The following is a 26,542-nucleotide window of genomic DNA, read 5'->3' on the forward strand; positions in this document are numbered from 1 at the left end:
GCCAGACCTGGCCTGGACACCCTGCTCACTCGCCCTCCGACCGTGCAGTGGCAGGCCCCTTCGGGGACGGAGTCCTGGGCCCTTTGGTGTCGTCCCTTGCAGCCGGGATGGGGCTTGTGGGGCCCTCCTGCTCCGCGCTCCTGCTGGCTGACCTCTCCGCCCTGCTGCCCTTTCGCTCCTTAGATGGTGCTCTCGGGGCCTTGCCTCCCCTGGCTGTTGTGGCAGGTGAAGTGGCTGTAGTTAGCTCCTTGGGGGCAGCCGTGTCAGTCCTCTCACGGCGGCCCTTTAGTTTCCGGGTCCTCTTGCCTGGGGGGGGGCTGGCTGTCCCCTTGCTGCTGACTGAAGTGTCACTGCCGCCAAAGGGTGGACTCCATAACCCATGCACCACTTTGACACTCGAAGCTGGGCTGGTGGTGGCTGAGGTGCTCTTGGGACTCTTAGCAGATGGAGGGGGTGGGTCAGGGGAGGGAAAGAGGTTAAGATTAGAGAGGTAATATTTCTTAGGACCAAGGTAAAGGGTAGGAGTAGTGGTGATGGAAGTGGAGGAAGAGGATGTGGTTGTAGGAGAGTCAGGTGTGCTGTCCTTGGGTACAGGTGACTGAGACGTAGGCTGTTGTGAGGTGGTTGGCTGTTGTTTGGGTGTCTGCCTGCGTTTATGTGTCTTGGAAGAGGGGGTGACAGACACAGTGGGAGAGGACACAGGGGACGTGTAAATGGCAGTGGGGGTGGTGACTGCACGTGTGCGGACTGTAGTGGAGGGTGTGCTGGTGATGGAAGCACGTGCTGATGGTGGTGTGCATGCAGGTGTGAGTGTAGACGTCACCGGGAGGGAGGAGGGAGACGAGGAGGAGGGGGACACAGAGGAGGTAGTGACTGTTGGAATGTCTGCATCTGGGTGTTGCTTGTGTGAGTGTTTGTGGGATCTGTGGTGCTTGTGTCTGGATGAGCTGCTCTTGGGTGTTGAGGTGTGTGCAGGCTGGTCTGATGGTGTGGATGGGATAGGCTGAGGAACAGGAGACAGAGAAAGGGTGGAGGCAGTTAGAAGAGGGAGACTGGAGACAGGGACAATGGCTGCCGTCAGTGCTGAGGCCAGAGCATTGAACGATCGTTGATGGGCAGCCTGACCCGAATGAATGCCCTCCAGGTAGGCATTGCTCCGATACACCTCCCTTTCCATCCCCTGGATGGCATTCAAAAGGGTAGTCTGCCCAACAATGATGGTCTGAAGGAGGTCAATGACCTCCTCACTGAGGGCAGCAGGGGTAACAGGGGCAGGGGCTGAGGTGCCTGGGGCGAAGGAGACGCCCGCCTTCCTGGGCGAGCGGGCACGGAGCGAAGGCTGAGGGGCTGCTGGGAGGGCGGTGCTGGTGCGCTGGGTGGCGGCTGTACCTGTAGAAGCGGGGGGCCCGGATGTTGCCGCCACCGCTAGGGAGCTCCCAACCGAGGACGTGTCCGTGTCGCTGGTGTCTTCACCGGTCCCCGTTGTGGTGCTCCCCTCGCCCTCCGGATCACTGGTGCCCTCGGTGTCTGTTCCAGTGCCCACCGGGGCCTTGTGACTTGCAGCTCCCTCGTGCTCCGATGCCAAATCTCCTCCGCCTGATGATGCTAATGCACACATGTACAAGATTTTGAAGAAAAAGGGTGGGGGGAGAAATAAAAACAGGTTGAGTGCATGCCTTGTCAACACCGTTGGCGGAGAGGACAGACACAGGTGCCTCATGCACTAAGCCGCGCAATCGGGGGTACACTACTCAGTACTTCTGACTAGGCCAACAGGTCTAGGGACAACAAACGCGCACATGTGTGATGCAGGACCATGGATAGCTGTACTTGGCACCCTACAGAGGTGGGGGGCGGGGGCACAGGGCCATGTCTAAGGGAGGGGACTACACTACAGAAGGCGCCCTGGCCTACTGTCACCCACAGCCCTCCTCCCCCACCCAGACGCCTCAACTGCGCGTAAAGATAGCAGAATGTGCAGATACTCACCCCCTTGTGTCTGCTGTGATGTCCTCAAGCGCCCATCCAAATCAGGGTAGGCCACCGCCAGGATCCGGGACATCAGGGGGGTCAGGGTACGACTGGCACCCCTCCTAGGTCGGGAGGCCATCCCCAGCAGTGACTCAGCGGTCTTTCTGGTTCCGCGGCGGATGTCCTCCCACCTCTTGCGGCAGTGGGTGCCCCGTCTGGTGTAGACCCCCAGGGCCCGGACTTCCTTGGCGATGGCACGCCAAATGTCGATTTTCTGATGGGCGCTGACCTGTTTGACATGTACAGGGTGGGAATGAAAAAACGTCATTTTTCTGCATGTTAGATGTGAATGCCCCCCCCTCCCCAACCTTGCCATGTGGCACATTCTCTCATCTGTCGTGCGTTGCACTCCTCATTTTCTCCCCACCCCACCAACTTACATCCACCCCACTCCACACAGGCATAACCCATTCAATGTGCACTCAGTGTACTTACCTGTTGGTCTGGAGGACCGTAGAGTAGCGCATACTGGGGGAGGACCCCATCCACAAGTTTCTCCAACTCTTCAGACGTGAAGGCAGGGGCCCTTTCCCCAGTCGCAGCAGCCATTGTCACTTCCAGACCGAGTTCACAGCAGCACTTGCAGTATAGGTCCTCTCCTGTGGATGATCAGGTCTCGAGTGATTAAGCAGATAGAAAATGGCGGTCACGTCCGCGGCGGTGCGTACCGCGGCGGTGCGTACCGCGACCGCCGGCGCACATCGTCATTGGCTCATGAAACCCATAGGGATCATTGTTAACCAATGCGTCTTCGCACAGCGGTCTTCGGCCGCCTACCGCCACGGTGTGCCACGCCAGCGCAGTGACCTCACATCCCATTGTCCCACTTCACAGGTCAGGCATCCGCCATTTCAAGGGCCCACATGGCTTAATTTCAACTGCGTCACACAGGCCTAGGCCTTGCATTGCCACACACACAAGCATAGCAATCCATACATTATCATGTACTGTGCAAGCTGTGGTGAACGTACCTGTGAGTTGATTGACTCTGTGCTCCATATTCTCCTTCCTAGGCACCGTCCGCTGGGACTTGCGATGAGAAGGAGGAATCCTCGCGTGTACCGGCCGCTGGTGGACCTGTCGACAATGGAAGAACGCCATATTATACTCCGATACCGACTTGACCGAGCCACTATACATGAACTGTGTGCCCAGTTGGAGCCAGCCCTGATGTCCCCCATCCGCCAACCCACAGGAATTCCCCCTCTAGTGCAGGTTCTGTCTGTCCTCCATTTTTTGGCAAGTGGCTCATTCCAGACAACAGTGGCCATGTCATCTGGAATGTCTCAGCCTATGTTTTCCAAGATTTTGTCCAGAGTGTTGTCTGCCCTGATGAAACTCATGCGGAGCTACATCATTTTCCCAGAGGAGGGTGATTTGCCTACAGTGAAGGCTGATTTCTATGCCCTTGGACATATCCCCAACATCATTGGTGCCATTGATGGGACCCATGTGGCTTTAGTACCCCCAAATGACGATGAGCAGGTGTACAGAAACAGGAAAAATTACCATTCTATGAATGTCCAGGTGGTCTGCTTGGCAGACCAGTACATCTCCCATGTAAATGCCAAGTTCCCTGGGTCAGTGCATGACGTGTATGTTATGCGAAATAGCAGCATCCCCTATGTGATGGAACAGCTACAGAGACAACGTGTGTGGCTAATAGGTGACTCTGGTTACCCCAACCTGCCGTGGCTATTGACCCCAGTGAGGAATCCCCAGACCCGGGCAGAGGAACGGTACAATGAGGCCCATGGACGTACTAGGAGGGTGATCGAGCGAACCTTTGGGCTCCTGAAGGCCAGGTTTAGGTGCCTGCATATGACAGGTGGATCCCTCATGTACTCACCAAAGACGGTGTGCCATATCATCGTGGCCTGCTGTATGCTGCACAACCTGGCTTTGCGACGCCAGGTGCCTTTCCTGCAGGAGGATGGTCCAGATGGTGGTGTTGTGGCAGCCGTGGAGCCTGTGGAGAGTGAAGAGGAGGAAGACGACGGGGAGAACACAGACAACAGGGACACTGTTATACAACAGTATTTTCAGTAGCCCACAGGTAAGAATCACCCACGCCATTTCACATTTACTTAGAGCCTCCTGCATCTCTACTTTCTGTATTTCCCCCCAGTTCTTTTTAACTATTTTTTGATTTTCCCTTCCCTTCTCAGTGCTGTATGACTCAGTGCATGACTTCTGCTTGGTTTGCCCATGAACTACAGCGTATTGACATTGGTATGTTGTCATCACTAATTGACAGAACATATATTGAACTGTAATGTGTAATACATGTGTTAATAATACAGCATGACTCCAAACTGATTTGTGTGCAATAAGTGATTTATTTTTAGTGCTAGATATTGGTACATGATAGTAAAACGGTGATGGGTGGGGGTGGAGTAATGTCCATGGCAGAGTCCAGTTCTCAGTCTCACAGGTGCATTGTCCATATGCCTGTGGAAGGATGGAGCAGGGGCAGTTCAAGGTTGGACAGGGTGGCAATGTGGGACAGTGGGATGACTTCAGGGGGTATCTCATGCTGGCGGGGGTCTTGACATCCTACTCTGTCTTTTTTTTGGATCTCAGGCTCCTCTTGCGGGGTGGTTGTTCTTCAGCAGGAGGTGGGGTTCTGGTGGCCTGTCGTTGTGTGGGGGCCTCCTGTCCACTAGCGCCGGCGGAGGTGGTAGGCTGTTCCTGGTCCGGGCTAGTGACAGGGGCCCTGTGTGGTGCCACATGGTCCCGCAACGTGTCTTCGATCCGGTTGAGGGCCAGGACGATGGTCCCCATTGCGGTCCCGATGTTCCTAAGCTCGCCCCTGAACCCCATGTAGCGTTCCTCCTGCTGTGCCTGGATCTCCGTGAACCTGGCCAGTACCGTCGCCATCGTCTCTTTGGAGTGGTGGTAGGCTCCCATGATGGTGGTGAGGGACTCTTGGAGAGTGGGTTCCCTGGGCCTCTCCTCCCCCACCTGTCGCACAGCAGCCCTCCGAGTTGCCCGGTTTCCCCCGGCCTCTGTCCCCTGGACGGTGTGCCCACTACCACTGCCCCCAGGTCCCTGTTGTTGCTGGGGTGGTGGGTTAGCCTGGGTGCCCTGTAGTGGCAGACACACCGCTGATTGACCTGTCCTAGAGACAGAGGCATGGGCCCGCTGGGTGGGAGCTGTGCTGGTGTTCCCAGAGGGGGTTGGGTCTGCTGTGGCCTGTGGCTGCCTGAGGGGAGCCGACTGTCCAGATGTCTCCGATGGTCCGGGCTGGTCATCAGGTTCCAGGTCGACAGAGCTGCTGTCATCACTGGGGGCCTGTTCCGGGGGTGGGATGGACATTTCTGGACCCTCCAGACCGGTGTGTTGGCGTTCGGGTCCTGCATGGGGTAAGAGAGTATGGTTATTGTTTCTGTGTGTGCAATAGCGTGCGATTTATGGGTGCCCTTGTCCCCCAGTGCTGGCATTCCCTTGGGGGAGGTGTTGTGAGGGTGGTTTGTGGGGGGGGGATGGGTATGTGCAGTGGTCATGCTTAGGTGATGGGTGTCCATAGTTTGTGGTGGCATGCAGGGGTTGGTGTTGGGTGGGTTGTGCTGGAGAGACATTCTCAGGGAGGATGTGTGATGGGGGTTGGGGGTGAGGGTGGGGGTGTGGGTTGGCATGCTGGTGGTTGGGGGGGAGGAAGTAGTTGAGATTCGACTTACCAGAGTCCATTCCTCCGGCTACTCCAGCGAGGCCCTCAGGATGCAGGATGTTCAAGACCTCTTGCTCCCATGCTGTGAATTCTGGTGGGGTGGGTGGGGGTCTGCCGCCAGTCTTCTGCACCGCGATGTTGTGCCTTGACACCATCGAGCGCACCTTCCCCCGTAGGTCGTTCCAGCGTTTGCGTATGTCCTCCCGATTTCTGGGATGCTGTCCCACCGCGTTGACCCTGTCCACGATCCGCTGCCATAGCTCCGCCTTCCTGGCTATAGTGGTGTGCTGCACCTGTGAGCCGAAGAGCTGGGGTTCAAATCTTATAATTTCCTCCACCATGACCCGGAGTTCTTGGTCCGAAAACCGTGGGTGCCTTTGGGGTGCCATGGGGTGGTGTGGATGAGGTGTGGGGTGGTGTATGTGGTGATGAGTGTGTTGGTGTGTGGTGCTTTGTGCTTCTATGGTGTGTGTGTGATGGTGTAGTGTGCCTCTGTGTGATGTAGCTCTCTATTCTATGATGTGTCTCTCTCTCCTTCGTCTCTGATCTTTGGTCGTAGGGGTTTGTGGGTGATGTGGGTGTGTGTTTTATAGTTGATTGGATGTGTGGGAGTGGTGTGTGTATGTGTTTCAGGTGTGTGTATTTCAAATTGTCCAATGTGGCTGTGTGTTGGTGCTGGGTGTGTATTTTGAGCGCGGCGGTGTGTACCGCCAATGGAATACCGCGTTTGAAAGACCGCTGCGTGGATTTGTGGGTCGTAATGGCATGGGCGTATTTCTGTTGGCGTGGCGGTGGAGGTTTGGTCATCTCCAGTTTACCACTGGCCGCTGATGTGGCGGCCTGCTGTGGAGGTCGGATTTTTGGAGGTTTGGCAGTTGTGGGTCAGAATGACCGTGGCGGCTTACCGCGGCCGCGGCGGTATTGTGGCGGTCTTCTGACCGGCGGTAAGCACCTTTTACCGCCGAGGTCAGAATGACCCCCTTAGTGTGTGGGCACCCTGGCACTAGCCAAGGTGCCCCCACACTGTTCAGGGCAAATTCACGACATATGTATAGCTTCACAATGGTAACTCCAAACATGGCCATGTAACATGTCTAGGATCATGGAATTGTCACCCCAATGCCATTCTGGCATTAGGGAGACAATCCCATGATCCCCTGAGTCTCTAGCTCAGACCCGGGTACTGCCAAACTACCTTTCCCGGGGTTTCACTGCAGCTGCTGCTGCTGCCAACCCCTCAGACAGGTTTCTGCCCTCCTGGGGTCCAGCCAGGCTTGGCCCAGGAAGGCAGAACAAAGGACTTCCTCAGAGAGAGGGTGTTACACCCTCTCCCTTTGGAAAAAGGTGTCAGGGCTGGGGAGGAGTAGCCTCCCCCAGCCTCTGGAAATGCTTTGATGGGCACAGATGGTGCCCATCTCTGCATAAGCCAGTCTACACCGGTTCAGGGATCCCTCAGCCCTGCTCTGGCGCGAAACTGGACAAAGGAAAGGGGAGTGACCCCTCCCCTGACCTGCACCTCCCCTGGGAGGTGCCCAGAGCTCCTCCAGTGTGCTCCAGACCTCTGCCATCTTGGAAACAGAGGTGCTGCTGGCACACTAGACTGCTCTGAGTGGCCAGTGCCAGCAGGTGATGTCAGAGACCCCTTCTGATAGGCTCCTTCAGGTGTTGCTAGCCTATCTTCACTCCCAGGTAGCCAAACCTCCTTTTCTGGCTATTTAGGGACTCTGCTTTTGGGAATTCCTTAGATAACGAATGCAAGAGCTCATCAGAGTTCCTCTGCATCTCTCTCTTCACCTTCTGCCAAGGAATCGACTGCTGACCGCGCTGGAAGCCTGCAAAACTGCAACAAAGTAGCAAAGATGACTACTGCGACCTTGTAACGCTGATCCTGCCACCTTCTCGACTGTTTTCCTGGTGGTGCATGCTGTGGGGGTAGTCTGCCTCCTCTCTGCACTAGAAGCTCAGAAGAAATCTCCCATGGGTCGACGGAATCTTCCCCCTGCAACCGCAGGCACCAAAGAACTGCATCACCGGTCCTCTGGGTCTCCTCTCAGCACGATGTGCGAGGTCCCTTGAACTCAGCAACTCTGTCCAAGTGACTCCCACAGTCCAGTGACTCTTCAGTCCAAGTTTGGTGGAGGTAAGTCCTTGCCTCCCCACGCTAGACTGCATTGCTGGGAACCACATGTTTTGCAGCTACTCAGGCTCCTGTGCACTCTCCCAGGATTTCCTTTGTGCACAGCCAAGCCTTGGTCCCCGGCACTCTAACCTGCAGTGCACGACCTCCTGAGTTGTCCTCCGGCTTCATGGGACCCTCTTGTGCAACTTCGGGTGAGCTCCGGTTCACTCCACTTCGTTGTGCCTGTTCTGGCACTTCTGCGGGTGTTGCTTGCTTCTGAGTGGGCTCTTTGTCTTGCTGGACGCCCTCTCTGTCAACTCACGCAATTGGTGATATCCTGGTCCCTCCTGGGCCACAGCAGCATCCAAAAACCCTAACCGCGACCCTTGCAGCTAGCAAGGCTTGTTTGCAATCTTTCTGCACGGAAACACCTCTGCACAACTCTTCACGATGTGGGACATCCATCCTCCAAAGAGAAAGTTTCTAGCCCTTGTCGTTCTTGCAGAATCCACAGCTTCTACCATCTGGTGGCAGCTTCTTTGCACCCACAGCTGGCATTTCCTGGGCATCTGCCCACTCCCGACTTGATCGTGACTTTTGGACTTGGTCCCCTTGTTCCACAGGTACTCTCGTCTGGATATCCATTGTTGTTGCATTGCTGGTGTTGGTCTTTCCTGCAGAATTCCCCTATCACGACTTCTGTGCTCTTTGGGGAACTTAGGTGCACTTTGCACCCACTTTTCAGGGTCTTGGGGTGGGCTATTTTTCTAACCCTCACTGTTTCCTTACAGTCCCAGCGACCCTCTACAAGGTCACATAGGTTTGGGGTCCATTCGTGGTTCGCATTCCACTTCTAGAGTATATGGTTTGTGTTGCCCCTATCCCTATGTGCCCCCATTGCATTCTATTGTGACTATACATTGTTTGCGCTGTTTTCTATTGCTATTACTGCATATTTTGGTATTGTGTACATATATCTTGTGTATATTTGCTATCCTCATACTGAGGGTACTCACTGAGATACTTTGGCATATTGTCATAAAAATAAAGTACCTTTATTTTTAGTATATCTGTGTATTGTGTTTTCTTATGATATTGTGCAAGTGACACTAGTGGTACTGTAGGAGCTTCACTCGTCTCCTAGTTCAGCCTAACCTGCTCTTCTAAGCTACCTTTTCTATCAGCCTAAGCTGCTAGACACCCCTCTACACTAATAAGGGATACCTGGGCCTGGTGCAAGGTGTAAGTACCCCTTGGTACTCACTACAAGCCAGTCCAGCCTCCTACACACATCTCTACTCATAAAGCTGTAAGAATAAGGTTGTAAGTATTTTAATTTACCGGTGATTTCTAGTATTGCTATATATGTTTATATCATCACAGCGTCCCATAGTAATCAAGACAGCTTTTTAAAGTTACAATCTGGAATCATCATCATCATTGGCTATGGCATATGTATGTATTGTTAAGAAAGCAAGTATATATCATTAGATAAGAAAAAGTGTACATTCATAATTTTTATTTTGAGAAATGCATTTTTGTGTTAGATTTTTTTAAGGAGTTACATCTCACTTGAGAGAGACAGCCAGTAATGTCTTCATTGACTTCAGCCTTGTTGAAGACTTACAATTGTTGCTTCTGAATAGAGATGGATGTATATTAATAACTTGAGGTATTGCAGCTGTGTGAAAGGACACACGTAATGGGTTTGCCAGTGCTTGTTTCATGGTCATACCAAGTCTCCCTTCTGGAGAATAAGAAGTGGTCACTCGCAGTGGTTACAGCATTAAGTTATAATATTTCAAATTTACGTAAATTGTTCTGGATTTCCTCTTTCCCTCTTCCCATGACAATGAAACACAAATTACAGATTTAATAGAAAATAATACATGTCAGAAGTCAGGCCCATGTGGAAACCTCAAACTGCACAGTAAATTCAGGGTACACTCATTGGAAATATAGTAGGAAGTTAATACCAATACATAATAAGCATGGCCAAATGACAGTAGCTTACCTTCATCTGTGATGAATAGTCGAATAACTGGTGCCGAAGGGGGATCTGTGATGAAGCACACATTTATTGTAATTCAATCTAATGTACAAAGCACAATCCTCTACTTAACTTTTATATGGTTAAAAACAGTGCATAGGACAGCTCAGTGAATTACCTTTCGCTTACAGAAAGTGGAACCTGCAAATCTCTGGTTGGTTCAAATCTAGGCAATCTTGACTCTTTCCATTTAATCAGATTGATGCAAGCAGTGCTACTGAGTTAGATGCCATGGACAACTTTTATTGAAGCACAAGGAGACACATTGATGTGTGGTATGTCGAAAGTGTTTCTTTCCTTTTTATGTTATGTGAGACTATATTTTGTTATCAGGTGAGGAAGGGTTGACGCCCATTCAGGTTAAAGGCTTAGAAAGTTCATTACCATGATGTGATGCATCTCAGCTGGGAGAAAAATTAATGGAATGTTATCCTGGTAATTCATATTAGGCATCCACATAAAGGTTTGGAGCACCATCCATAACTCACACAACAGCCATACAAACCATATCTGCTAAAGTAAAAGTGCTCAACTGGCTTGTGGCAAGGGTTACACTTTAGAAATACCACAAAATGCATACATTCAAATAATGTTCGTTACCTCACCTTTAATTCAACAGATGAAATTACAAACATTATAAGGAATTGTGCAGATGGAAAACATCTCGCATTGCTCATACCACCCTGACAGAGCCCACTATGAATGTAGTATTTCCCATGATGCAATGGGGCTGACTGCATGCTGGAGTGTGAGGCAGGGTGCTTTCATCTGTTTCATGAATTTTGTATCATTGACTGTTTTGATTAACGGTTGTTGTTTAATTATATTTCACATTAAGGTCTTGGTATTTGTTGGTATAACAATTGTGAGACCGTAGACATTGAACTTGCTGTGTGGGTTTTGGTTTGCAAAGCTGTTGTGGTCCTAACGATAACTTGTCAATTTCCAGGGTTTTTCGTTTTTTAACCGTAAGTGTATGGCTACACTGGACAGCCCAGTGATAACCACCTTCTTTAGACAGGCTGCATCTCCTCTGAAGTGTCCTGTCTGCTGACAGTCAAAGCAAGCCTTACTGTCCAAGAGTTTTTTTTAACCCTGGGTCTCCCTGTTTCCGCTTGTCAGAGTGGGAGTGGGATTGACTCCCCTCCTTTTTAGGGTTCAGGGGTACAGAAGGATTCTCTGTGGTGGGCTTACCACCTCCCTCCTTAGGTTTTTGGTGACCTGACCCCACCCCCCTGGCATCTCCCCCCTGGGACTTGACAACCACCCTGGTTCTCAACCACTCATTAGCTGCCTCCCCCAGCTCTGTAGGTTTGGTCAGCTTAGAGTCCACTAGATGCTGGAGTAACCTTTCTTGGATATAATTGGTCAAGATGTGCTCTCTCATGATCAGACTGTATAACCCCTCATAAGTATTTACTTTGTTACCATGAATCCAGCCCTCTAGTGCCTTAAGTGAGGTGTCTACAAAGTCAACCCAAGACTGGGTATTGACCTTCGGGGTCTCCCTGAACTTCATCCTATACTGCTCTGGGGTCAGACCAAACTTTTTAGTTAAGCATCTCTTCATACTGGGGTATGAATCTGCCTCCTCCCCCTTAAGGTTAGGGCCTCTCCCTCCCAGAGTTGGGGACCAACTCCCAAAGAAGTGAACCCCAGTACTGAGGCTTAACTCTCCTCATCTGGAGGACCACCACCCATGGACACATCAGCTTCTCTGTTGCTGCCACGATCCCCTTTCTCTTCCCTTGCCCACTTTTTCTTTTCTAGGGCAAGCTTCTCTGCCTCCAAAGCTATAAATGCTAGCTGGGCCTCCAGCTCTCTTTCCCTGAGGGACAGGTTCTCTCCTCCTGAAGGGACCCCCTTCCCCCAACTAGCTTTGGGTATGACCCTAGTGACTGTGTGCAGTGAGGACCGGTCTTTCTGCTCCTCACTTAGGCTCAGATGACCTCCCTCCCTTGAGTGGTTGGAGCTAGAATCCTCCCCTGCTTCTTCCTCCTCTGGAGCTTCCTCTGAGCCTACTTCTTGGCCTCAGCCCATGCTGTCAGCGATTTAATCAGGACATGCTTGCTGAGGTCAGTGGTTGCAGGCAACCTCCTTGCAGTACACAACCCCCTAAGCTGGACTGCTGTCAGCGTGGGTAGGCTAGCCAGATCAAGCTCCATGGTTCCCTAGTTTTGTGTCAACAAAAACCTTTTGCAAAAATTAGAAACAAGAATTTAGGAAAATCACAAAAATTCAATAATTGACATTAATCCAAATAAAAAATTACAAAAGTTTTTGCACTAGGACAATTTAAAGGATTTTTAATTTGTTTTACTTAAAAACACAAGTACAGGATCCCACCACTGCGCACCAAAAATGTTGGAAAATGGGTTATTCGTAAGGGCAGGTAAGTACCTACACTTAGCAATAGGCCACTAACCTCCACTTAGGTCCAGTTAGGTCTCAGTAAATTAAACCCAGCTCAACCCTTGGTAGCTTGGCAACGAGCGACAAGGCTTAACTTAGGAGACAAAGTGTAACGCATTCAAACATCACACAACAGTAATTAAATAAAACACAGGAAACAGTTTAAAAATGCTAAATCAATTAATAAAAATAGATCATATTTTTATCTTTAAAATGACACCAAAATGAACAAAATCGGATAAGGGGAACCGGAGATATGAATTTTTAAAGAATTAATGCTTTCTAGCACATAGAAGCAACTAGCGCTCAAAGGGTTAGCAAAGGTCACACTGGAAAGGAACAAAGTCCAGAGTTAATGCCAGCCACAAGGTAACACTGTCACACATACTTCCAGAAGTGTTTGATTCAGGAAAGTGATCCACAGCACCAGCCAAGGGTTCCGAGGCTCTGGTGTGCCTCTTGGGGTCTGGGGACTACAACTCCTACAATGCACCTCTTCAATTTATGGAGTTGCCCCAAACGTCTCCAAAATTCTGGATCTACTTCCAGAGGTCCTTTTTGTGTCCTTGAAGTGTCCACAACTTGATTCAAGGTTCCAGAAGCTCAGAGTGGCTTCTTGGGCGTTGGGACTACAATTCCCAGAATGAACCTGGTCAGAATCCTCAAATGGCCACCGGACGCTGGTCATCTGGGCTCTGCTTGCAGGACTTGATGCAGGGCACTCTGGGAAGCTCCTTGGTACCTGTAGCAAACAGGGAGTCCCTTCTTGAAGCAGTAAAGGACAGGTAAAGTCCTTTTAGTGGTGAAGCCCAAGCGTGCAGCTGATGCAGTCCTCCAGAGTGCAGTGTCCAGGTGCAGGTCAGAGGTCCATCAGGGCAGTCCTTCTTCTCCTGTAGTCCTTCCTTGTTGGCATCTGATAGGGATATGAGTGTGGGTGCAGGTTTTCCAGTTTTATCCTTGCTCCTGGGTGAAAAACAGGGGGTCCTGGTTCTCCAATCAGGGGCAGGGTCCTTCCCCCTGTGATGACCACTTCCTGGGAAGTGTGGCAAAAATCAATCCCAGGGAGCAACATTCCTCAAAATCCATCATGGCTGAAAGTGATTTTTGGAGGTTACATGTGGCTGAGCCTACCTACTGGTGTGGATAAAAATCCTAAACACACCCCTCTCCTGCCCTTTCCTAATCTAATCAAGGGGGTACCTAATTGTCTAGGTTTGCAGGATGTGAGGGTGCTGATGGGTTGCTCCAAATGTCCTACTCTGCCTTTGAAGACCAGTTTGGCAGCCCTCCCCCTTTCTGCTTCCCCACCTGCTGAGGGGGAAATCTCCTCCCCCAGGCACATCTCTTTGTGCTGAGCCAGACCACTTCACACCTCATCAAGGCAGCCTGGCCAGGCTGCCAAGTGCTGGCCAATCAGAGCACAGCAGCAAAAACACTGCAGGGCTGAAGTTGGAAAATTTTCAAGTAAAGTTTAAAACTCTTTACCTGAACAAGTTATATTAAATCCAACAACTAGAAGTTGTGGGATTTATTATAACAATTAATTTGATACCAAACTTCTGGTATCTGTTAGTTAAGGGGATTTTTAAAAGTAAAATAAAGTCTCCCCATTCTAGCCTATGGAGGCCAGTCACTACAATCAGAGAAAAACTAATTTGGCTGTTTTATCTCACCAGAGCTTATAAAACTATTTTTTCAGGTCCTTGCTTATTGTTACATGGAACCCAGCCCTAGGGGCACATAGGGCACACCTTAGAGGTGACTTATATGTAGAAATAAGGTAGTTTAACACTTTGGAACTACTTTTAATTCCAAAGTCGAATTTGCATGTAACTTTAATTTAAAAGCAGCCAGCAAGGCAGGCCTGCCTTTAAAATGACACCGGGCACCTCAGCAGGACACCTATGGGGACACTACCTATGCTGGGGTCCTTAAACCTCCATGCTCTACCATATACTAGGGACTTATAGCGAGGTAGACTTAGCCAATTATAATTAGCCTAACTTGCATACTGATTTTACACAGAGCACAGGCCCTGGGACTGGTTAGCAGTACCCAGAGCACCATCAGAATCAGGAAAACACCAGCAAAAAGTGGAGAATGGGGGCAAAAAGTTAGGGGGCCTCTGCAATCAGCCCTGTTCACTCACATATATGTGTATATATATATATATATATATATATATATATATACATATATATATATATATATATATATATATATATATATATATATATATATATATATATATATATATATATATACTGGAAGATGCAGGATCACAAGAAAACAACAGCCAGCCAGGGCAAAAATCAGGATCCCAAAGGATACAAAGAGCCACAAGAAAATATAATATCCACTGCATTTTCACACATTTTTTTACTGCAAATAATACATTGATATTATCAATTATCAAAGATGTCCTGAGTGCTGTATTTTGTGATGTAATTAGCAGTGCATGGTAAAGGAGCGTGTTATAGTTACCTTAGGGCACAAGTTATAGTTACTTGAGATAACTCTAACAGGTATTTTTAATATGTGACCCTAACAATAACGTCCCTGTAACATTTGTTTTTTCAGTGAATTTCTATGTTTTTTAAAGATTTTATTTCCTAACTATAACATTCCAGTAACCTTAGTTTTTTTCAGTGAATTTCTATGTTTTTTAACGTATAGTAATTTTCATTACTATGGCCCTCATTCTGACCCTGGCGGTCGGTGATAATGCGGCGGCCAAGCCGCCAACAGGCCGGCAGTCCAAAATATGCAATTCTGACCCTGGCGGGAACCGCCAACACAGCCCGCCGCATTAACACTCCGCCCGCCACGGCGGAACAAACAAACAGCGCGGCGGTCCCCGCCAACAGCCAGACGGCAGACAATGTACCGCCCACCCTATCACGACCCACCAATCAGCCACCTTTTCCGGGGCGGGAGCACCGCCGATAAAAACACGGCGGAAACAGACTACGAACGGGAAAACGCTCACCTCTACGCACTCCACGCGAGATTCCGGCAGTATGGAACCCGAGTTGCAGGTCATCCCCGCACTCCTATACCTGCTCCTGTACCAGGAGCACGCCCGGCGGCGCGGAAGACATCGGTGAGTACTGCACCTACGACACAGGGGAGGGAAAAGATTACCGGCACACACCCACCCACCCATACCCACTACAACACACACATCAATGCATTCCCACAGATCACTGTCACAACCCACAAACCCCCCCCTCCGAAATAATGCAAAGACCAAAAGAAGAGATCATAAACGGGCAGATATATTGAAATATGGACACCAGTAATCCCAATAAATAAATAAACTATGTACAAAATATATACAGCTACTAAATGTAGTCCAACCACTGTCCGTGGACCACAGGGGTCCTGTGCAAAGGGGCAAGGCCCAGTCCCACGACAAGAACTCCACGGAGAGAACACTGCAGGGGCATCAGAAAGAAAATAGGACAGGCACCTCAGGGGGAAGGGAAGGGGGGGCACCTCAGCCACTTGAGTACACGACGCCAGATCCACGAGGGGACTCCATGACCACTGGCCCATCCTGGGGAGAGCAAAGCCACAGTCCATACAGTCCATACAGTGGGTGGCCTGCCCACTGGGCCATCCTGGGGAGTGCAAAGCCACAGTCCATACAGTCCATACAGTGGGTGGCCTGCCCACTGGGCCATCCTGGGGAGTGCAAAGCCACAGTCCATACAGTCCATACAGTGGGTGGCCTGCCCACTGGGCCATCCTGGGGAGAGCAAAGCCACAGTCCAAACAGTCCATAACAGACTCCACTGCCACTGGAGGAGGCATGTTGGCCAGAGGACATCCTGCAGCCCTGCCCGAGACAGATCCTGCCCTGCCACGTCTGCCAAAGGGCCAGCGGTTCTTGCCTGGAAGGGCCCAGTTCAGCGCTTCTTGCCTTGAAGGGCCCAGTTCAGCGCTTCTTGCCTTGAAGGGCCCAGTTCAGCGGGTCTTGCCTTGAAGGGCCCAGTTCAGCGGTGCTTGAGACGGCGGTCCCCAGCGGAGCGGTGCTGGAGACGGCGGGGCCCAGTTCAGCGGTGCTTGAGACGGCGGGGCCCAGTTCAGCGGTGCTTGAGACGGCGGGGCCCAGTTCAGCGGTTCTTGAGACGGCGGTCCCCAGCGGAGCGGTTCTTGAGACGGCGGTCCCCAGCGGAGCGGTGCTGGAGACGGCGGGGCCCAGTTCAGCGGTGCTTGAGACGGCGGGGCCCAGTTCAGCGGTGCTTGAGACGGCGGGGCCCAGTTCAGCGGTGCTTGAGACGGCGGGGCCCAGTTCAGCGGTGCTTGAGACGGCGGTCCCCAGCGGAGCGGTGCTGGAGACGGCGGGGCCCAGTTCAGCGGTGCTTGAGACGGCGGGGCCCAGTTCAGCGATGCTTGAGACGGCGGGGCCCAGTTCAGCGGCGCTTGAGACGGCGGGGCCCAGTTCAGCGGTGCTTGAGACGGCGGGGCCCAGTTCAGCGGTGCTTGAGACGGCGGGGCCCAGTTCAGCGGTGCTTGAGACGGCGGGGCCCAGTTCAGCGGTTCTTGAGATGGCGGTCCCCAGCGGAGCGGTTCTTGAGACGGCGGTCCCCAGCGGAGCGGTGCTGGAGACGGCGGGGCCCAGTTCCTGCGGTGCTTGAGACGGCAGGGCCCAGTTCAGCGGTGCTTGAGACGGCGGGGCCCAGTTCAGCGGTGCTTGAGACGGCGGGGCCCAGTTCAGCGGTGCTTGAGACGGCGGGGCCCAGTTCAGCGGTGCTTGAGACGGCGGGGCCCAGTTCAGCGGTTCTTGAGACGGCGGTCCCCAGCGGAGCGGTGCTGGAGACGGCGGGGCCCAGTTCAGCGGTGCTTGAGACGGCGGGGCCCAGTTCAGCGGTGCTTGAGACGGCGGGGCCCAGTTCAGCGGTGCTTGAGACGGCGGGGCCCAGTTCAGCGGTTCTTGAGACGGCGGTCCCCAGCGGAGCGGTGCTGGAGACGGCGGGGCCCAGTTCAGCGGTGCTTGAGACGGCGGGGCCCAGTTCAGCGGTGCTTGAGACGGCGGGGCCCAGTTCAGCGGTTCTTGAGACGGCGGGGCCCAGTTCAGCGGTTCTTGAGACGGCGGTCCCCAGCGGAGCGGTGCTGGAGACGGCGGGGCCCAGTTCAGCGGTGCTTGAGACGGGGGGGCCCAGTTCAGCGGTGCTGGAGACGGCGGGGCCCAGTTCAGCGGTTCTTGAGACGGCGAGGCCCAGTTCAGCGGTTCTTGAGACGGCGGTCCCCAGCGGAGCGGTGCTGGAGACAGCGGGGCCCAGTTCAGCGGTGCTTGAGACGGCGGCCGGTCTATGGCCAACTGCTCATTGCCTGGTGGTGCCCTCCTGGGCAGCGGGGATGGTGCTCCTTCAATGCCCACCTGGGCTGTGGGTGGTGGGGCCCTCCTGGCCAGCTGGGCTGGGTCCTCCCTGGGCAGCGGCTATGGGGGTGGTGGGCTCCTCCTGGGCAGCAGGCCTGCAGCCTGACCTCTCCGACTTGCTGCCCTTGCCCTCCTTAGTCGGGAGTCTGTGGCCCTTTCCTCCCTTTGGAGCTGTGGCTGGTGACTGTGTCTGGGTGGTGTCCGGGGGGGATGTAGAAGCCGGGCTCCTGCGGCGCCCCTTCCGCCTTCTGCTCCTCTTCCCAGGGGGTGGGCTGGCTGTCCCCTTGCTGCTGGGCGAAGATCCAGACATGCGGGCTGGTGGGCTCCAATACCCCTGCACCCTTGTCAAGGGGGCTGCAGGGCTGGTGGTGGCTGAGGTGCTCTTCTTACCCCGACGAGAAGGAGGGGGGGGCTCAGGGTCAGGAAAGAAGTTAGCAGTGGCGAGGAAGAGTTTCTTGGGACAATGGAGAGTGGTAGGTACAGTGGGAATGGGAGTGGAGGGAGAGGATGTGGTTGTAGGTGAGTCACGTTTGCTGTCTTTGGGTGCAGGTGCAGGAGGGATAGGCTGTCGTGAGGTGGATGGCTGTTGGGTGGGTGGGTGGCTGCGTTTGTGTGGTGTGGAAGAGGGGGTGACAGACACAGTGGGAGAGGACACAGGGGACGTGTAAATGGCAGTGGGGGTGGTGACTGCACGTGTGCGGACTGGAGTGGAGGGTGTGCTGGTGATGGAAACACTGGCTGATGGTGAGGTGAATGGAGGTGTGAGTGTAGACGTCACAGGGAGGGAGGAGGGAGACGAGGAGGTGGGGGTCACAGAGGTGGTAGTGACTGTTGGCATGTCTGCATCGGAATGTTGCGTGTGTGAATGTCTGCGTGATCTGTGGTGCTTATGTTTGGATGAGCTTCTCTTGGGTGTTGAGGTGTGTGCAGGCTGGTCTGATGGTGTGGGTGGGACAGGCAGAGGAACAGGAGACTGGGAGGAGGGAGTTAGTAGAGGGAGGCAGGAGACAGGGACAATGGCTGCCGTCAGTGCTGAGGCCAGAGCCTGGAACGATCGCTGATGGGCAGCCTGACCCGAATGAATGCCCTCCAGGTACGCATTGCTGCGATGAACCTCCCTCTCCACCCCCTGGATGGCATTCAAAAGGGTAGTCTGCCCAACAATGAGCGTTCGGAGGAGGTCAATGACCTCCTCACTGAGGGCAGCGGGGATAACAGGGGCAGGGCCTGAGGTGCCTGGGGCGAAGGAGATGCCCGGCTTCCTGGCAGAGCGGGCACGGGGCGAACGCTGAGGGGCTGCTGGGAGGGCGGAGATGGTGCGCTGGGTGGCGGCTGTACCTGTAATGGCGGGGGGCACGGATGGTGCCACCCCCGCAAGGGAGCTCCCTTCCGAGGACGTGTCCGTGTCGATGCAGGCTCCAGTCGTCCCCGTTGTGGAGCTCCCCTCGCCCTCCGTCTCACTGGTCCAGTCAGACTCTGTGGCATGGCCCTCCTGGGCCATGTGAGATGCAGCTCCCTCCTGCCCCGATGCCACTTCTCCTCCGCCTGATGATGCTGATGCACACAAGCACAGAAAGACAAACAAAAAGGGGGGGGGGAGAGAGAAATAAAGGGATATTGAGTACATGGATCTCCGGTACAGTTAGCGGACATGACAGACACAGATGCCCCCTGCACTAAGTTGCGCACTTGGGGTCCGCTACGCATTCCGTGGAACATGCCCTACACGCCTAGAGTTGACAACTGCACCCATGGATGACACGGCCCAGGGATGGCTGTACTGACAAACTACTGAGGGTGGTGGCTGGGGACACAGGGGCTTACGGGGGTGCCCAGCCTACAGATATCGCCCTGGCCTAGGGGGACCCACAGCCCTCCTCCCCCACCCAGACACCTCCACTGCGCGACAACAGAGTAGATAATGCTTGTACTCACCCCCTTGTGTCTGCTGTGCTGCCCTCACGCGCCCATCCAAATCAGGGTAGGCCACCGCCAGGATCCGGAACATCAGGGGGGTCAGTTGACGGCAGGCACCCCGCCTACGTTGGGAGGCCATCCCCAGCAGAGACTCGGCGGTCTTCTTGGTCCCGCGGCGGATGTCCTCCCACCTCTTGCGGCAGTGGGTGCCCCGTCGATGGTGGACCCCCAGGGTCCGGACTTCCTTGGCGATGGCACGCCAAATCCCGATCTTCTCATGGGCGCGGACCTATGTGACACGTACAGGGAGGGAGAAATACCACGTTCAAGTTTGTCTGCATTTTCGTTGCCAGTGGCCCAACGCCCCCCATCCCCGCCAGGCCCCCCGCCATGCCCCCCGCCAGCCCCAACATGCCCCCCATCCCCGCCAGGCCCCCCGCCAGCCCCAACATGCCCCCCATCCCCGCCAGGCCCCCCGCCAGGCCCCCCGCCAGCCCCAACATGCCCCCCATCCCCGCCAGGCCCCCCGCCAGGCCCCCCGCCAGCCCCAACATGCCCCCCATCCCCGCCAGGCCCCCCGCCATGCCCCCCGCCAGCCCCAACATGCCCCCCATCCCCGCCAGGCCCCCCGCCAGCCCCAACATGCCCCCCATCCCCGCCAGGCCCCCCGCCAGGCCCCCCGCCAGCCCCAACATGCCCCCCATCCCCGCCAGGCCCCCCGCCATGCCCCCCGCCAGCCCCAACATGCCCCCCATCCCCGCCAGGCCGCCCGCCAGCCCCAACATGCCCCCCCATCCCTGCCAGGCCCCCCGCCATGCCCCCCACCAGGCCCAACATGCCCCCCATCCCCGCCAGGCCCCCCGCCAGCCCCAACATGCCCCCCCATCCCCGCCAGGCCCCCCGCCAGGCCCCCAAGCCAGCCAGTGGCCCCAAATCCATATTGAATTAAACTCACTTGTTGGTCTGGAGGACCGTAGAGTAGCGCATACTGGGGGAGGACCCCATCCACAAGTTTCTCCAACTCCTCTCCAGTGAAGGCAGGGGCCCTTTCCCCAGGCGCAGCAGCCATTGTCCCTTCCAGACCGAGGTCACAGCAACACTTGCAGTATAGGTCCTCTCCTGTGAAAGTTCAAGTCGCAAGTGGATAAGTAGATAGAAAATGGCGGTCACGTCCGCGGCGGTGCGTACCGCGGCGGTGCGTCCCGCCACCGCCGGCGCCCTTCGCCATTGGCTCCTGAAACCCATAGGCTTCAATGTTAACCAATGCGGCTTCGCGCCGCGGTCTTCGCCCGCCGCCCGCCGCGGTGTGCCACGCCAGCGCATTGACCTCACATCCCATTGTCACACTTCACAGGTCAGGCAGCCGCCATTTCGAGGGTCCACATGGCTCAATTTCAACTGCGTCACACAGGCCTAGGCCTTGCATAGCCACTCAGACACGCCATTCACTGCATAGAGAATCGTTTACTGTGCTAGCTGTGAGTACGTACCTGTGGGTTGCTTGACTGTGTGCTCCATGTTGTCCTTCCTAGGCACCGTCCGCTGGGTTTGGCGAGGAGACGGATGAATCCTCCCGTGTACCGACCGCTGGTGGACCTGTCGACAATGGAAGAACGCCACATTATCCTGACCTACCGTCTTAACCATGCCACTATACATGAACTGTGTGCCCAGCTGGAGCCCGACCTGATGTCCCCCATCCGCCAACCCACAGGGATTCCCCCTCTGGTGCAGGTCCTGTCAGTACTCCATTTCTTGGCAAGTGGGTCATTTCAGACAACAGTGGGAATTGCTTCTGGGATGTCTCAGCCCATGTTTTCGAAGGTGTTATCCAGAGTGTTGTCTGCCCTGATGAAATCCGTGAGGAGCTACATCCTTTTCCCTGAGGTGGGCGAATTGGCTGCAGTGAAAGGTGATTTCTATGCCCTTGGACATATTCCCAACGTCATTGGTGCCATTGATGGGACCCATGTGGCTTTGGTTCCCCCAAGAGACAGGGAGCAGGTGTACAGGAACAGAAAAAGTTACCATTCAATGAACATCCAGGTGGTGTGTTTGGCTGACCAGTACATCTCGCATGTAAATGCCAAATTCCCAGGGTCAGTGCATGACGCCTACATCCTGAGGAATAGCAGCATCCCTTACGTGATGGAACAGCTAGAGAGACACCGTGTATGGCTATTGGGGGACTCTGGGTACCCCAACCTGTCGTGGCTACTGACCCCAGTAAGGAATCCCCGGACCAAGGCAGAGGAACGGTACAATGAGGCCCATGGGCGTACTAGGAGGGTGATCGAACGCACCTTTGGCCTCCTAAAGGCCAGGTTTCGGTGCCTGCATATGACAGGTGGATCCCTAATGTACTCACCTAAGAAGGTGTGTCACATCATCGTGGCCTGCTGCATGCTTCACAACCTGGCTTTGCGCCGCCAGGTGCCTTTCCTGCAGGAGGATGGTCGAGACGGTGGTGTTGTGGCAGCGGTGGAACCTGAGGAGAGTGACGAGGAGGAAGACGACGGGGCTGAAACAGACAACAGGGACAGAATCATTGAACAGTACTTCCAATAGGACACAGGTAACAATTCAAAGATAATTTAGTAAATGTGAACTACTCTCCTGCATCTCTGCTGCCTGTCTATTTGCCCCAGTGTATGATGACTGAGTTGTGGCTTTTCCCTCCCTATTTCAGATCTGGGGTCCCCACTACGAGTCCTGTGCTTCGTTTCCCCATGGACTACAGCTTTGTGGCAGCTGTTTGTTGACTTCACTATGTTCAAGGACATATTTGCACTGTCATGTCAATTACAATATTTTGAAATCACAGCCAGACTCCAGATAGTTTTGTGCAAAATAGGTGTTTATTTAGGTGCTCAAAATGGGATGGGTGGTTTCAAGTAGGTGGGGGCTATGGTGAAGGAATGTCCATGGCAGAGTCCAGAGTAACAGTCACACAGGTGCATTGTCCAGAGGCCTGTGGAGAGATGGAGCATGGGCAGTTCAAGGATGGACAGGGTGACAATGTGGGACAGTGGGATGACATCAGGTGGTATCCTTTGCTGGCGGGGGTCTTGACATCCTACTCTGTCTTCTTGCGAGATCTCAGGGCCCTCTTGCGGGGTGGTTCTTCTCCTGCAGGAGGTGGGGGTCTGGTGGGCTGCTGCTGTGCGGGGGCCTCCTGTCCACTAGCGCCGGCGGAGGTGGTTGGCTGTTCTTGGTCCAGGCTAGTGGCAGGGGCCCTTTGGTGTTGTTGAGTGTCCGTCCTGGTGTTGATGAGGTCCTGCAGCAGCCCTACCATGGTAACCAGGGTGGAGGTGAGGGCTCTGAGGTCCTCCCTGTACCCCCGATAGTGTTCCTCCTGCAGTACCTGGATCTCCTGGAACCGGGCCAGTACCGTCGCCATCGTCTCCTGGGAGCGGTTGTATGCTCCCATGATGGTGGTGAGGGCCTCGTGGAGAGTGGGTTCCCTGGGCCCGTCCCCCCCCTGTCGCACAGCTGCCCTCCGAGTTGCCCTGTTTCCCTGGGCCTCTGCCCCCTGGCCGGTGTGCCCACTACCACTGCCCCCAGGTCCCTGTTGTTGTTGGGGTGGTGGGTTATCCTGGGTGCCCTGTAGTGGTAGACACACCGCAGATTGACGCGCCATGGAGACAGAGGCATGGGCCCGCTGGGTGGGAGCTGTGCTGGTGTTCCCAGAGGGGTTTGGGTCTGTAGTGGCCTGGGCCTGTGTGAGGGGAACCGACTGTCCAGAGGTCCCCGATGGTCCGGGCTGGTCATCGGTGTCCAGGTCGACAGAGCTGCTGTCATCGCTGACGGCCTCTTGGGTGGGGGGTGTGGAGAATTCTGGGCCCTCCGCGGCGGTGTGTTGATGGTCGGGTCCTGCAGGGGTATAGAGGTATGGTTATAGTTTCAATGTGTGGCATATGGGTGTATCTGTGGGTTCCCGTGTCCCCAAGTGCTGGCATTCGTGTGTGGGGGCTTTGGTGAGGGTGGCTTGTGGGGGGGATGTGTATATGCATTGGGCATGCTTTGGTGATGGGTGTCCATGCTTAGTGGACGCATGCAGGCCTAGGTTTTTGGATGTGTGGGTTGTGATGGTGAGACATTGGCAGGGAATAGGTGTGCTGGGGGTGGGGTTGAGGATGGTGGTGGGGGTGAGGATGGTGGTGGGGGTGAGGGTGGGGGTGAGGATGGGGGTGGGGGGTGAGGGTGGGGTTCGAGGATGGGGGTGAGGGTTGGGGTATGATTTGGCATGCAGGTGGGGGGGAAGCAGTATTGAAGCTTCAACTTACCAGTATCCATTCCTCCGCCGACTCCTGCGAGGCCGTCAGGATGCAGGATGTTCAAGACTTCCTCCTCCCATGTTGTAAATTGTGGGGGTTGAGGTGGGGGTCCTCCGCCAGTCTTCTGCACGGCGATGTTGTGCCTGGATACCATGGAACGCACCTTCCCCCGTAGGTCGTTCCATCGCTTCCTGATGTCTTCCCGATTTCTGGGGTGCTGTCCCATAGCGTTGACCCTGTCGACAATCCTCTGCCATAGCTCCGTCCTCCGGGCAATGCTGGTGTATTGGATCTGTGTGCCGAACAGCTGGGGCTCTACCTGAACGATTTCCTCCACCATGACCCTGAGTTCTTCGTCTGAGAAGCGGGGGTGTCTTTGGGGTGCCATGGGGTGGTGTGTATGATGTGTGGGGTGGAGTATGTGTAGTTAAGTGTGTTGAGTGTGGTGGTGTGTGTTGTTTTGTGTGTGGATAGTGTGTGGGTGATGGTGTTGAGTGGCTGTGGCTGCTAGTTTGTGGATGGTGGTGTCTCGCTCTGGCCTTCTTTCAGAATTTTTGGTCGTAGGGGTTTGTGGGTGATGTGGGTGTGTGTTTTATATTGTATTGTGTGTGTGGGAGTGGTGTGTGTATGTGTATCAGGTGTGTGGAATTCAAATCGGCCAATGTCGCTGAGTTTTGTTAGTTTGTGTGTATTCTGACCGCGGCGGTGTGTCCCGCCAATGGAATACCGCGTTTGAAAGACCGCCGCGTGGATTCGTGGGTCGTAATGGCATGGGCGTATTTCTGTTGGCGTGACGGTGGAGGTTTTGTCACCTCCACTTTTCCGCCGACCGCTGGTCTGGCGGTCTGTTGTGGCTGTCGGATTTTCGGAGGTTTGCCTTCTGCGGGTCAGAATGACCGTGGCGGGTTTCCGCGACCGCGGCGGGATTATGGAGGATTTCTGACCGGTGGTAGGCGCCTTTTACCGCCGAGGTCAGAATGACCACCTATGTGTTAATCCAACCACCACTGCACACGGCTCTGTATCCAAATGTAACTACAACATTTGTACCAACAATCTTGCTGGTCTTACTCTTTGAAGTCATCGCATGGAGAGACCATTGCAATGACTCTCTCTCTCTTCCATCCCATTATGAGAAGGGAGAAACCAAGTGACAGGACCGCATGGAGAGCCTAGAGGCCCCCATGGGCTTAGCAAGCTCCTCATGTTCTGCAGGAGCCGGCATTACTCCCAGAAGCAGGAAGCTGCTTTGAATAGCACCTCCCTGATTGAGGGAGCAATGTTTTCATCTGCCTTTCCTGCACGTATATTTGTGTGCAGGGAAGACAGATGCAAACTCCGCTTTCTGACAGAGGGAGCTGTTTGACAGCTTCCACTGTCAGAAAACGGACTTTGATTGCTTTTGCTTGGAGGGCACTATCAGCAAACAGCTATGCTCTGGAGGTGGGCACCACAGGACATAGCAGGAGCCAGCACTGGGGGGTGGTGGTCCCCAGGGACATCTATGGCTCCTTAAGGGCGGCTGCGCAATCCCCCTCCAATGTTACACAGCCCAGGGGACATGATAATCCTGGGGCCTTGGGTTCCAAAACGGACCCCCTCATTATTTTTATTATAGCCCCAGGGAGGTGTTGTTTCCCTGGGTTGCAGGGGGGCTGCTTAGGCCCTACATATCATACTTATGTAAAGCCCTGGGGAGGTGGTGGTCCCCCGGTGCTGCAGGGAGGCGGGCAGGCCCCACGCAATAATTTAGCAATACCAGGGGTTCCAGAATAAAGAAACCTGTGCTTATTTTTTTTTTTTTTGCCAGATCCGTGGTTTCACCGCAAATCGTGGCAAAAATGCTTTTAGCTCTGAGGGGTCCCTGGCCTGGCCCCTTTTGTTTTTTTTTTACATTATTTCTGGGACTCAGCCTCAGCCAAATCCCAAGATGGCTGCCAACATTTCCTGGTAGAAGTGTTGACAGCCAATCAGGCCATTTCCCTGCACGAGCTCATCATTATTTGCAAAGTTCTCGGGGAGGATCTGGGTCCCTAAATATACAAATTTATTTTCCCTTTAAGAACTCAAAAACTACTGAACGGATTTACACCAACTAAGCGAAAGCATAACCAAAAGTTAGCTTTCTGCCAAATTTGGTGTAATTATGTCCCGAGGTTCAGATTGTAGTCATGTGTAAAGGTCCTACGGCAAATGGCAATCAGCATGGGAAATGCAACTTTTTTGTCCACCCCCCTTTTTTTCTTGGCCCCGATTGATTGATCACCCCAACTTTCCATGCGTAACAAGATTCATCGGTCCTTTTTTTTTTTTTTTGCCAAAATTCAGAAAGATTCATCAAACGGTGGCAAAGATATAGACAAGCGAAAATGTTTTTTTATAGAAACATAGTGCTAACTATATCTAACTAGTGGCAACCGCCACTAGGTTATATATATATTATACACTGGCAGTCGGCAGTAGGTAGTTAGAAAAGCATTTTTTTACTTGACTATGGCCCTGATTCTGATTCTGGCGGGCGGCGGAGGCCGCCCGCCAGAATTCAGCCCTCCATAATACCGCTCCGCGGTCAAAAGACCGCGGAGGGTATTATGAGTTTTTCCCTGGGCTGGCGGGCGGTCTCCAAAAGACCGCCCGCCAGCCCAGGGAAAAACTCCCTTCCCACGAGGATGCCGGCTTG

At 53.9% G+C, this 26,542-nt stretch overlaps 1 protein-coding gene across 5 annotated transcripts in view; it reads right to left on the bottom strand.

Annotated features, from left to right (window-relative positions):
• LOC138246553 (sialic acid-binding Ig-like lectin 7) overlaps window positions 1–26,542 on the bottom strand; it is a 229,930-nt gene that overhangs the window by 125,001 nt on the left and 78,387 nt on the right. For 4 of the 5 annotated variants that reach the window (XM_069201227.1, XM_069201226.1, XM_069201223.1 and 1 more), the window contains one exon: window positions 9,835–9,879. The exons of the other annotated variant lie outside the window; for it this stretch is intronic. In XM_069201227.1, the coding sequence (XP_069057328.1) occupies window positions 9,835–9,879 (45 nt within the window). The remainder of the gene's footprint in view (window positions 1–9,834; window positions 9,880–26,542) is intronic. 5 annotated transcript variants of the gene reach the window in all.

The sequence above is a fragment of the Pleurodeles waltl genome, chromosome 7 (assembly GCF_031143425.1).
Source record: "Pleurodeles waltl isolate 20211129_DDA chromosome 7, aPleWal1.hap1.20221129, whole genome shotgun sequence".
In the NCBI taxonomy this organism is placed as follows: Eukaryota; Metazoa; Chordata; class Amphibia; order Caudata; family Salamandridae; genus Pleurodeles; species Pleurodeles waltl.